At 37.8% G+C, this 12948-nt stretch overlaps 2 protein-coding genes across 2 annotated transcripts; both read left to right on the forward strand.

Annotated features, from left to right (window-relative positions):
• Positions 1-1418: 1418 nt before the first annotated feature.
• LOC113666737 (uncharacterized) lies at positions 1419-7630 on the forward strand. The gene is made up of 13 exons (XM_027182529.2): positions 1419-1602; positions 1726-1796; positions 2871-3004; positions 3163-3278; positions 4253-4358; positions 4468-4525; positions 4766-4845; positions 5305-5369; positions 5476-5554; positions 5843-6016; positions 6146-6497; positions 6820-6863; positions 7047-7630. Exons 1-13 carry the CDS (start codon positions 1544-1546, stop codon positions 7128-7130), a joined length of 1422 nt encoding a protein of 473 aa, XP_027038330.2. The 5' UTR covers positions 1419-1543; the 3' UTR covers positions 7131-7630.
• Positions 7631-8534: 904 nt separating this feature from the next.
• On the forward strand, positions 8535-12316 carry LOC113666836 (uncharacterized). Its single transcript, XM_027182632.2, has 4 exons — positions 8535-8709; positions 9432-9645; positions 10364-10569; positions 11328-12316. The coding sequence occupies exons 2-4, from the start codon at positions 9466-9468 to the stop codon at positions 11530-11532; spliced, it is 591 nt and encodes a 196-aa protein (XP_027038433.2). The 5' UTR covers positions 8535-8709; positions 9432-9465; the 3' UTR covers positions 11533-12316.
• Positions 12317-12948: the final 632 nt, after the last annotated feature.

Below are 12948 nucleotides of genomic sequence, written 5' to 3' on the forward strand. Positions count from 1 at the left end.
ATCCGGGATCCGGGCATTTAAAGTAAGAAGGGAACGAGATGCGGGATTGCTATTATGAACAGGACACGGGAATCAGCAATTTTGAAAGCAGGATTCGGGAAATAATCTCTTAAACGAACCGAGAACCGGGATGTCCGCTGACGAGAATTTATGAAAAAATTGATCTTCTCAGTCGTGAAAAGCACTAGGCATACGGGCTCTTTAGCAGTCAAGAGGCGAAGGGCTGATCAGCGACTCTCTTCAGTTAATGCGCGGGAATGAAAATTATATCACAAGCGAAGTTGCTAATTTGTCAAAAATCCTCAATGGCCCACAGGGAAACATGGTCTAAGACTGCTGCGTCAAGTGAAATGCTTAACGGCGTTGAAAAACCTCCTGCAAGTCTCAGAATCATACCGATATGCTGCTCTTAACCCGTCGAGTTACATGACTTTAGATGTGAAGAATATTCACTCGGTTGTACATCACAAAGATTAACTTTTCACAGTGTTAGACTTCCCAAGGAACTTTGGAAATATAGCCTAAGAAGGCTTAATGAGGAAAACCCATTGGGCGGCGTTCTATTTAACAAATCCAAATTCTTGGTATTCTGTACCCGAACGTGCCAGGATCCTGTCGGCCATACCAGCAATTCAACCGTTACCACCTGACAGGAAACAACGATGGCAAGAGCTCGAACTTCCCGTAGTACCTCTATCAGAGAGAAATTCAGCCGGTCGAACCCGGTAAGCTTCGAACAGTCTGACTTCGAGGAGCAGGAAGAAAACAGCGGTAAACAAAACGAAGAGGAAGGTGGAATATTGGAGTACGATTCCCCGGGTGATGATGACATTCCATCTTTGGAACGAGAGACTGATTTTACCTCGGAAGAGGTTCTTGCTTCGGGAGAAGTATTCGCTGTAACAGCAGAATTGTGTTCAGTAATTATTTCTTTATCTCCGTTGGTATGGAACCATGGGATTGCCGTGACCTTTGTGTTTTATGCACTTGTTGAAATTGTTATTCGTTCCTTTGATACTGACCTGCCTGTACGTTTGTCCGTGATCGAAGTTTAATGAAAGGAAGTCATTACCGTGACCAGCGTACGTTATTCGTGCAAAACTTTGAAAACTTCTAAAATGAACAATGTCATCATTTTGGTGAAAAGAGATAAACTCACGCCTTACGGTGACTATAGACTTCAACGGATCAATGCTGGTTAAGGAAATCGTCACCCACCGGAAAGGCCCTTCTAAGTTTAGGAAATAGGCTAAGACAAAATCATACCGCTGACAATAGGCCAAAGTGATCCTGGGCTCGAGATTGATGGCCTTCGTCACGTTTAGCTACCAAGCCTTTCAACCGAATATAGGTAAGCTGGGGAGTACTTCGTGTAGAGTCGTTGTCGTGGAAACAACCCGGCTGCAATCAAAAGTCACGTGACGAGCTCTTAGCAAAATGAATATAAAATCGAAATGAGTTTAAAGTGGTCAATGTCGGGTCATGTTTCAGGTGCAGTTCCGTGAAATTTTGGTGAATTTTCAACTCAGATACGTCATCAGTGATGATTAGTCTTATGGCAAACTGTTTTACTTGGGTGAAGAGGAGAAGGGAACCTTCAAAGTACGTTTTAACAGAGTCTGATTTACATTGTGACAAAAAATAGTGTTGATGTCGAAATATTGTGGTCGAAAATGTGATTTCAAGTGATCAAACCTTAGATGCATCTTTCTGTTCTTTCTTCAGGAAAGTTACCCTTCTTATGGTGGGTTTAGATAACGCAGGGAAAACGTCTACTGTAGCTGATCTGACGGGAGGTAGGAAAGGAAAATTACATTTAATTTTATAATCTATTCTTGGCGGTAGTTCCTCGTACCATATGAGTTTGTAGTTACTAAAATCAGCTGCCACTTCCTGATGACATCCGAGTACATTCATAAACGTTATGAGAGGAAAATATTGGTTTGTGGCCAACCATAGTAGAGGCACGGTTAGTAAGGGTTATTGAAAGATACTTTTTCGTGGTGATGGAAGTTTCTAGTCCAATCCGTGAGCCATTTTGACGAGGTTTCCTCTCTAGTTATTATCTGAATTGGGCCGATCGGCACCCAGCATACACGAGAACCCTCTTGGGGAGCTTTTAATAAATTTATACTTATGTCATAATTTTGTTTTCTATAGTCACAGTCTAAATCAAAATAGGAAAATGGGACATTTTTATAATGTTTAAGTTGGGGTTTCTGTGAGGAAACTAAAAATTTTCTGCTTTTCTAAATGAATCTTTACAGACTGAACAAATTTCATAGTTAAAGAGAGCTAACTGCAAGAATTTGGTTTAGCTGCCTAATATGTTAAAATGTTGGGGAGGCTCCAAATCTTGAATTCTCTGTCTCCTTGATAAGATAAGCAGAATCCTGCCTGCTTTCTATTAGGTTCTTACTTTAAATCAATTGGAGAACAGACTCATAGCTAAGGTCACCATGAACAAAGTTTTCCATTTTTATCATAGAGACAAATAGATTCTATCCCACTGTGGGTTTGTACCATGATACATTATTGAAGATGTCAAAATGTGGTGAGGACATCAGTAACACACTTGGCTGTTTTGTTGTCACCACATTTTGACATCATCCGTAACCTATTACTGAACACATGCATGGCAACTTGAAATTTCTAGGTTAAAGGTTTTGTACTAAGAGATTCCATTTGAGGCCTAGAAATTAGCTCTTGTGTGAAATGAATATTTTTTTCTGTATTAATTATCCTAGATGTACATGCTTTCATAGAGGAAAAATCATGACTGCACTGGTCTACAGTGACGTAGTTGTTGCTGGATTTGATATTTATTTGATTCACAAATAATGTTTACTTGTGTTGTATTCTCTTTGCAGAGTCCACAGAGGGAATTACCCCAACAGTTGGCTTTTTGAACTCATCATTTTCATTGTATAGATTCAGTGTGACAGTATTTGATGTAGGAGGTGGTGCTAAGATTCGTTCAATTTGGAAAAATTATTATGCTGAGGTCAGAATCTACAAGTGTACATTATCAGTTAATGAATTTTTCTTGCTATTGAAATTTTTTGTGTGATTGAATTTTAAAATCTATAGAGTTTATTACATCAAAATCTTTTTAAAGTCTTTTATGGATTGATTAATTTCTTTTTCATTTTTGTTTTGTAGTCATATGGAATAGTATTTGTGATAGATGCCAGTGACACAACTAGGCTAGAGGAAAGCAAGAAAGCTCTTTATGAAACAGAGATGCAACCCCGTGTAGCAGGAAAACCTTTACTCGTGTAAGAAGACACTCCAAATTATGCTTGTGAATATTTAACAACCTGTCACACAGTAGTATAAGTATAAGTATAATTTTTATTTAAGCACGAAACAATTCATCAGCAATTACATTAACTAAAACTATTTAAAAATTAAAACACTAACTAATATTTAAAAGCTGTTTTCCGTGAATGCCGTGCGTTATAGAGTGGCATTGATCTTGCGTTTAAATAACCCCAGAGACTCTGTGTTCCTTATATCACATGGAAGACTATTCCATAATGTGGCTCCACTATAGCTAAAGCTTTTTCGATAATAGTTAGTGCGAGGTAGAGGAACATTGAGTTTATTTTCAGAGTCCCTGAGGTCATAAGCAGAGTTACGCCATTTAAACTTAGAATTAAGATATTCAGGAGCTAGCCCGTGCAGACATTTGAAAACCATGGTAACTCTATGAATTTCCTGCTGGCTTGTCAGATTTTTCCAACTTAAAAATTCAAGTAGCTTAGTTGCATCGGCATCATAGCTGGAAAATGTCAAAACACGGGCTGCTCTAATCTGTATGGTTTTTTCTGTTTTCAAGACTGCAACACATATTACTTCTCCCCTGAATGGTATGACCAGTCCTGTTAACATCCCCTCCCCCCCTTCCCCCTTCCCCCTTCCCTCCTGCCCCCCACCCCCTTCTCTAGCAGTTTGTCAAGTTTAAAAGTTTTCTATGACCCATATACAGTATGCCCCTGGGTCTAGAATCTGAAGCATGGACAGTTACTAGCTCTCTTACTCAAGAACACGACACAGAGTCCCTTACTAGAGCTAGATCATAAACCTTTCTTTTTTTGTCACAAGCACTTTTGGACAATTTTACATTGTAATACATTCTTAAGTTAACATTCTTTATATTTCTGTGACAGTGTAATGGCTAAGAAAATCAAATTTAGCCTTTTTTTCTTACACAAATTGTTAACTCATCTTAAATTTTCTTTGTATAAAGACTTGGAAATAAACAGGATAAGGAGGGAGCTCTGAATGAAAATGAACTACACAGGCAGCTTGAGCTAGACACACTTGCTGAAAAATACAGTTGTCCATGTAAAGTGGTAAGTTATTACATTCAGGTTATTTCTAATTGTGGCTTTTTGCTCGCATTATTTGAAATAATTTTTTTTTAAAGATGTTCTAATTAGATTATTTCTTATCTTTCACCAGTTTTGTTGTTCAGCAGTACTTGGTAGAGGAAATAAAATAGATAGACAAATTAAAAAAGGTGAGTTGAAAACCATTTGTAAACATGTTTATGTGGAATTTTTTTATAGAAACTGTCAAACTCATAAACATATTTTTATAACTTGGTGAGTAATTCAGTACTTCTTCCCTAAAATGTTTTGCATTCTTAAGGATGATATAAAGAATAAAAATTGGCAGCCCTGAATAGTAAGAAAGGATGCTGGGGAAATCTAAAAAGATCACTTATGTCTAATTGTTCTTGTTTATATGATATCTATAGGCTTCCGATGGCTCCTTGCTGAAATATCCAATGATCATGTCAATCTGTCGAGAAGAGTGGAGAAAGACATGGCTGAACAGGTGATTATAACCATCTCAGTCATAGAATTTATTTTTTCAGCAGGCATCTGGCAGGGTGGTATGGCTATTTCTTGCCTGGTCATGCCATTCTAGAGGGCTCTCATTGGGAGAGGGGTGGGGGGCATTTTTGTCTGTTGTCTACAATAAAAGCACATATAGGGAGGTTTGGATCATTTGAGAATTACTGTTGAGAATTATCTGTAGTGTGGATGACTTGATGGCTCTGCCGGAGAAAAACATTCTGAGGGCTAAGCCGAAAAGGAAGAAAGGTTTGAGTGGGGTACAGCCCTTTCAAACCTCAGTACCTTAACCTTTTTGTTCTGTCACTACATTCTTTTGTTATATTTAGAAACTGATTGCCTGAAACTTGCTAATCTGTGGCGAACTTATTAGTTAACGTCTAGTTTCTAGCAATTATTATCTAAAATAATGACTGAATCATTTCCTTGTTAATTGCAGAAAAAGGCACAGGATGAAGAAAGAGAGCGCAAAAGAGAAAGAGTCAGATTAGCAAGGGAGGCAAGGTTGGTGGTAGAGGACTTATGTGTGCGAGACATTAACTTTGCCATCTTTTTTCATTAGATTTTGTTATTCTTGTGATATTAAATTTGTTTTTAACTATTACTTTAGGGAGAAAGCCGAAAGAGAAGCTGCAGAAAGAGAGAAACAGCAAGTGGAGGAGTCAGATGATGGTGTTGTTGTTAGCAAGGTGAGATACTTAGAAAACAGTTCTTTACCATCACAGGTACTTAAGCCCCTTTTTTTAAGTCATCAACAAAAGAGGCCTCATGTGACAAGCAGTAAATAAGTTATGATATTGTTCCGATGAAGGTAGATTTAGAATTTAATACTGGTCAAGATTGTTAGTGGGTACATGATCTGTGCTAATACAGATTGATGCATAATTATATGTCATTTCATTATGCAAAATTAAGACCAGATTGGGTGTGGTATTTCATCCAAGCATCTGAACTTAATTCTTTTGCTCTGAAATCAGGACAAAAAGAAGAAAGACAGAGACACACCAGAACCTCAAACCTCATCCAAGAAAAAGAAAAAGGGGAAAGAAAATAATCATGAGCCTGATGCACCAGAGAAAGGGAAGAAAAATAAGAAGAAAAAGAAAACAAAACAGGATGAGGACATGGTGGATGGACAAGATACTAGAAATGTATGTTCATGATGGAAGCATGTGCTTTTGTTGTAACTGTGAGAGTATCTATAGGGTTCAAGTACTGAGGGGAACTTGGAAGGAATGTGCACATGTAACTTTTCAGTTGTGTCTTTTTTTTCCAAACAGATGGAAGACCAAACCCTCAGTAATCCTAGTCCACTAGAAGAGCACTTAATTGAAGATAGGTCCAAAACTCGCGATGAAACAATAGAGCATTTACAACAAGGAGGTTGGGTTGAAATGAGAGAAAGTTTGCCTGTACATGAAAATACTACACCAGAGGATAGTGAAGTAAAAACAAAAAAGAAGAAAAAGAAAAAGAAAAAATTAAATAAAACAGCTCCTATGGAAGGAGAGGAAACAGAACTTCCGCCACTCAATGCTTGGGGAACTCCACCCAGTACATTAAATGGATTTCCAGGAAGTAGTGGGGTATCTCCAAGAAGATTAGAGCCATTGGGGCTACCTCGTACATCAGGTACTGTGAAAGAGACCCTTGTGATGTAAATGACTCACAGATTGCCACGTGAATATCTTAATTAGTAAAGAAAACTGGGCAATAGGCTGACACAGACACTGCTTCCTTGGCATAACACTGTAATTGTTTTCTTCTTATTCAGTCTGTGGGCTTCTTCTTGTGTCAGTCTATTTTTAATGATAATTCAGATAGTAGTCTTGAGTTAAGATAAATATGTTGAGTTTTTATTGAAGCAAAAAGGCTAAAATTTACTCAAACTATACCTTGTCATGAAATAACTCTACCTTAATTTTTATTTCTTTCATGTAATTGTATTTCTCAGGAAACAAAGCCATAGCTTCATTATCAATCCCAGAAGGCGATGAGGTAAATTTTGCAAAGATTCACATTTATAACTTCAATTATTGAAATTCTTAAATAGCAAAGAACTTTTCTTCCCATGAGAGGCATTTATATTGAGTACTGCTTCTGAACAAACTCTTTAAATTGAACATATTATTCCAATGTGTCTATAATTATACAATGACAACGACTTATTTCTCCACACAGGAACCAAACAGTCTTCCTCCTATTCGAGGATCATCGTGGACAAGAAGCAGACCAAACAGTGAAGATTGTGATGTGGTCACATAGAATATTACAATTCTATTTTTCTCGGTCACATTTAAATCAACACTTATCTTGATCATTTACAATGCCGCTCAGTCAAATTAAACTTGAAAGCCTTCAGGTTGTTGCTTGAACTTTTCCCCACTGTCGTGGGAAGATTTTCCTCTCAGGGAGGATAATCTTTATATTTCTGGGAAAACCTTGTAATTTGACTCCTGATGGCAATTGGGTCAAAAATGGGTCACAAAGGTCCAAAATTCTCTGATTTAGCTGAGCCGCATCTAAAAACATGTCACATATTTGGTGAAAATTTTATTTTTCCTGTAAATACACATTTCTTGTCTGTTTTTATAGAGAAAAACACCGCGTCATATTTAAGGAAATATTGCTAAGCAATATCTAAGCATTTCCACCTCAGTTATATTAAGACTATATACAATTCATGTATCCTCATTGTATCTCCATAGCATTGAAATAATTTTGTAAATACCAAAGAAATCCTCTATTAAAGTGAATTATCTTTACATTTTGTGTTATGTGGTCAACTCCCCTTTCCTTGTTGTTCTGTTTTTCATGAGAGTAAGGCTCTTTTAGGTTAGAAAAATAAATGTGGATTCACCTCAACCTTTTAACCCCAGCCTATGTGTAGTGGCTAATTTCTCTTTGCATTTTCACTGTTGAATTGAGCATTAAGATCACAAATATATACAAAAAATATATGAATTGAGCTAAGGAAAAAACAAAGAGACAACACTTTATCATGACAAGCCTGTTTCGTGATTAGATCATTCTTCGGAAGCTACTTCTATATATTGAGCACTGTAATACGGAAAAACGGAAACATAGACATCTTTATAAAAAATAAAAAAATATGTATATATATAAATAACTAACTGCAGACAGTACTGTTTCGGCCTTCTGGGCCTCATCAGTGCAGTGCTGATGCTAGGATGGAGGTAAAGCTATATAGCCACCCCAAGTGATCTCACACGTGTGGTATCATCTAAGCCATGCCAAAGTGCTCAAACTAGATAAACTAGTGAGCATGCATATATATATAAATATATATATATATATATATATTTACATAAGTATTATATCATCAACTCAAGGAGCTTCTGACTGATAAGGAAATTTTCCTTGTCAGTACCATACGAAATTTATGGTGAACAGTATGGAGAATATGCACATTGTTATTGTGTAAAAGATTTAAAGACCAAGAAATATCAGGGATTTTATTGTCATCTGAAAATTTTTAAGTCCCTTTCTTACGTAGCCTGTTATCTTTTTTCACTGTCGTCCCCGAGCCTAGGTTTCGCGGGTGGTAAAAGTTTTCTGGCTACCATTCATTTTGGAGATACAGGGCTCAATTTACTGGAATGTGCCGACTGGTAACTACGGACACGTTCACGGTATCATACATAACGTAATCGTAACAAGTCTCGCTCTCGCTCTCGCTCCCACTCCCGCTGAGATTTGAAGTTTGTTTGGTTTGCTGGGCAAAAGGATTTTTTCGAAGCTGTTATTCTAACGTTTAAGCCATAATGAGCCGTGAGAAGCCATCTGTGTTGATAGACATTATTTCTGACACCGTCTGACCATGGTAAGTGCTGGTAAAATCGATCAGGATTGAAATGATGAGTCATTCTAAGCGTTAACAATTCAGTGAAGCGCAACACTCGTCAGCTGCATGCCCTGCCGTCAAATCTTGCAACGAACGAGTAGAAATTGCTGTGCAAAGCCGTGATTAAGACGAAAAAATCTTATATCGTGATTAGGAAAAGGAGAAGTAAATTTGATACAGAAAACGGGATTTCACGGGCCTCGGCAAAATATGCCTTAGATTGTGTTGGAAATCGTTTCCAATTAAATCTTCGCCCTTGGCGCTCACACAATTGCAATTTTGGGGAAGACCTCAAAAACGCTCTACAGATTGCTAAAAGATATAGGAAAAATCCCAAAATTATTCAACGAAAAAAATCTGATATTGGTCAATTTGCACACGGAGAGGTGTACAAAATTGAAAATCAGTGGGTGAAGAACTGTAGAAGAAAGGGCCTCTTAATTTATTCATGGAATCCTGTTGTGCCTTTCTTAATTCTTGAGAGCATTTTAAGTGGCCCTGTATTCCTTAAGCTGTACTACATTTGGTGATAAACTTTGAATTTGGTCTCCTAAGGCCTTAATATTCCCACACTACAGAGCAATGTCAGGCTACATTGCGTTTTAAAAAGATTAGCATCTAATTGTTTTTTTATTTGTGGAAGATCGTGTTTGTCACACTTTTGTCAAATAGAATGATCATATCCCTTTGTTTTCCTTCAGGTGTTTTGTTGGAAAACGCCATCTGGAGGAGGCCATGAAGGTGTTTTCCAACGACTTGTCATTTGTGGTGACATGGAAGCCTTTCTTCCTGAACCCTACAACTCCTGAGGCTGGTATACCTCTCATTCAATACCTGACACAAAAATATGGACCAAGGGCAGGTGCCATGGCCAAGGATGGGACTAGTCCTCTGACAAAAGCTGGGTTGAATGTGGTAATGATTATAACATCATTTTTGGTATCTAATGCCACATCAAATTAGGAGCTCCCACATTTTAAGAAATAGAGTACCAAAACAAGCTCAAATTAGTTTCCTACTTACTCTTTAGAACTCCATCTACCCATGGATATACTGAGACTTTAAGGCTAATAATGCCCCCCCCCCCCTCCCTTAGATAAGCAAAAAAAAAATTGAGCCAGAGCAGAACAGGTAATGAACAACTACAATCATATGAAAATTCAAGCTGCAGTGGGCAGTTATAAGAGTGCCACAGAAGATCAAAAGCTCCAGATTCTAGCCATGATTATATCTTTTGTTCATATCCTGGAGCAAGACACTTGACTGTCACAGATAACCCTCATGTAACCATGTGACCCCAAAGAGTGACCAGCATCAAAATTCTCCTTACAATATTATTCCTGAATTGTACTTTAGGATGACAAGAATAAGGGAAATGATCATTAGCTAAAGAAGCTTTTGATTGTTAAACAAATTCTCCTTGTCAGCACAATAGGAAATGTATAGAGAACAGTATGGAGAATATGCATACTGATGTTGGGGTGTAAAGGGCTAACCACACAGGAGTACAAAGTGTTAGGTATCAACAAACAGTCAGGGTAGTGTACAAATTAGTGGGATGTCACTGCCTATGTTGGATGATTATGGTCCAGCAGAGTACTAATTTATCTTATGTTCTTCTTTCTCATAATAGGGCATCAATTTCACAACAGATCGTCTCATAGTCAACACTTTAAAATCTCATTGTATGCTGGATTATGCCAAGTCAGAGGGGAAGCAAAATCTTCTGGCAGAGAACCTTTTCAAAATATATTTTGAACAAGGAAAGAATATCAATTCCACTGATGTTTTGGCACAAGTTGCAGTAGACACTGGGCTCAACATAGATGCTATGGAAAAGTGAGTATCTTTGTCGATAACCTTACCCCTTTCCTACATACAACAGATTATTGAAATATGATTTTAATACTAAACTTAAGTATGCTCATTTCCTTGGGCATGAGCTGTTTTGTTATTATTTACTTGACTAGTTGTTGTATTTACTTTTTAAGATGTTACCACACTTCATATGTCCATATTACTACGTCGTACATAGTTTTTTCAATGCTTGCCTTTGTGCATAGGTCATTTGTTCAGTCAGTGTAATAATAATTTCTCATTAGTAAATGGTTTGAACTGAGGGGTAATATGTGACAGTGGAGTCTGATAGTTGGGTTTAACAAGTCAGTAAAGCCTCTTCATATGAGCCCAGTTGACCAGGCAGGTCTGGTTTTCAATATCTCAGTGCATCCCTAATCCTCTTAAAAAGTCCTGATGCAATATGAACAGGTGATCTAGCCTTGGATCCTGAGATCTCGGTTTTTCCCTGTAAGATCTCAGGAACCAGGCCAGAAATGTTTTTAGCCCCTTCTCTCATTTAAGTACACAGATTGAAATTTCTCACATGAACCCAAGACAAAATTTGTCTTGGTTAACAAGCCAGCCTAGTCAACTGGGCTCATGTGAAGAGGCCCTGAGTCATTTATTAAATCCTATTCAGTCTCTCATTTTATAAATTTCCTATGGAAAACATATTTGGTTTTTAAGTCCAGTTCATGTTCTGAACAACACTCATTATTTTATTAGCCAGTTGTTAACAATTTTTGCATCTTATTTAGGCACCTGAAGGACAAATCAGTTGTTTCACGAGTGCAAGAGGAAGCCATGGAGGCTCATGATGAAGGAGTCCATGGAGTGCCTTTCTTCAACATCCACCTTAAAGGAGAAAGCCAGAAGATTGCTGGATTCTCAGGTGCACAACCACCTGAGACATTCAAGAGTATCTTCCAGCGGCTGCTGAATAGATTCAAAGCTAGTGTTTAAGGTCACACTTCTGACGTAGTTCTACTCTTTTGCACATTGTTAGCTAATAATACTTTTGAAAAAAGAAGCTTTTAGAGCAAGGATTTTTTCAGCATTATGGTATATATATAATCAAGAAAAAAAAAGTCTTCTAGGTTACTCAAATCCAGTTTCTGTGGCAATATTTTGACCACTTTCCTTCTAGTTAGCTTGGCTTGTGCTCATCCAAAGCCTGGATATCTTAAGAGACCAGGCATTGTCTTCTGAAAACTTACCTTTGTTTTAATGCAAGGCTGCTAACTCTTCTAGTCTTCTTGTACTTGATGAGTTCATGTGTCTAACATGATTACCTTTGAGAAAACCTACTCTCAAGGATTTGATGATAAGAATCCCAAGGAATTCAAGACAGTACAAGACAATTGAAACTTAAAACACATTTCAATACACGTTGTATGACACAGTTTAGGCCTACAGTGATATGTTATTTCTTAAGATGGATGTAGTTAGTTAAAATTTCAAAAGAATGCAAAACCCATTGGACCAAGCAGGTTAGAAAGCTGTAATGTTTTATGAGGCTTGGAACAGTAATGTCAGTGAAGGTCTGTGACTAAATGATTATCTTGGGATAAATTTGTGGTCATTCTAAGATTTGATGTTGACTGTCACAAAGATGTGCAGGGTGTTTGTGAGTGGCCTCACGTTAAAATTGATTTGAAAAGGGACTTTTGCACCAGTCATTGGGCATATGAAAGTAACTGTAGACTTAATGTAGATGACAGCTTTGGAGTAAAAGTGCTTGCTAAAACTTCAGTGTTGCCTTAATTAACTAACTCTGAAGAAGGGCTAATGCTCAAAGTGTCAGTTTTGAAACTCTTAGCAGTGGCCAATTTATATTATCAACTCAACTTTTACAACCAAAATCATCTTGCAAACAGTAGGTCAGCCATGCCATGGCACTGGGTCATATAGAAAATGGCTTGTTCAAATAGTTTGTAGAAAACGTGATGCTTCTATCTGGACACAGGATCACCAAGGGCATGTGATTTAAATGGCCATTTTCAAGCATGCAACCAGTTCTGACAAAAAGGGGGGTAATTTCCCCCCCCCCCAGCCCCATCTTAATCAGCTTATTTAGTGTAAAGTACCACTAGTTTGTGGAACATACCACTGGAATCGAAATCCTGTCAGAAATAGAGTAAAAATAATGTACAAGGGCCTGTTAGAGTGCAATCTCGTTCGCAGCCAGTTCTACCTTAAGTAAGTAATAAGGAACCCGACTCCTCCTTCCATTCCATTCCAAAACCTGCCGTTTGGGGAAATGAGAGAGCCTGGGCTCTATGAAGCTGGAACTCATGGTCCTGACGAACTAAAACCCTCATTCCCCAACCTCCCTTCCCCTTCCCTTTATTCTCCCCTGCCTGCTACAGTCAAATATAA

Source organism: Pocillopora damicornis, chromosome 8, assembly GCF_964200805.1.
Source record: "Pocillopora damicornis chromosome 8, jaPocDami1.2, whole genome shotgun sequence".
Lineage (NCBI taxonomy): Eukaryota > Metazoa > Cnidaria > Anthozoa > Scleractinia > Pocilloporidae > Pocillopora > Pocillopora damicornis.

Coding starts and splice junctions, on each gene's coding strand:
- LOC113666737 (XM_027182529.2), top strand. CDS start 1,544: ATGATTAGTCTTATGGCAAACTGTTTTACTTGGGTGAAGAGGAGAAGG. Junction 1,797..2,870: donor TGTAGCTGATCTGACGGGAG/GTAGGAAAGGAA, acceptor TTCTCTTTGCAG/AGTCCACAGAGGGAATTACC. Junction 6,017..6,145: donor ATGGACAAGATACTAGAAAT/GTATGTTCATGA, acceptor TTTTCCAAACAG/ATGGAAGACCAAACCCTCAG.
- LOC113666836 (XM_027182632.2), top strand. CDS start 9,466: ATGAAGGTGTTTTCCAACGACTTGTCATTTGTGGTGACATGGAAGCCT. Junction 9,646..10,363: donor CAAAAGCTGGGTTGAATGTG/GTAATGATTATA, acceptor TTCTCATAATAG/GGCATCAATTTCACAACAGA. Junction 10,570..11,327: donor AACATAGATGCTATGGAAAA/GTGAGTATCTTT, acceptor CATCTTATTTAG/GCACCTGAAGGACAAATCAG.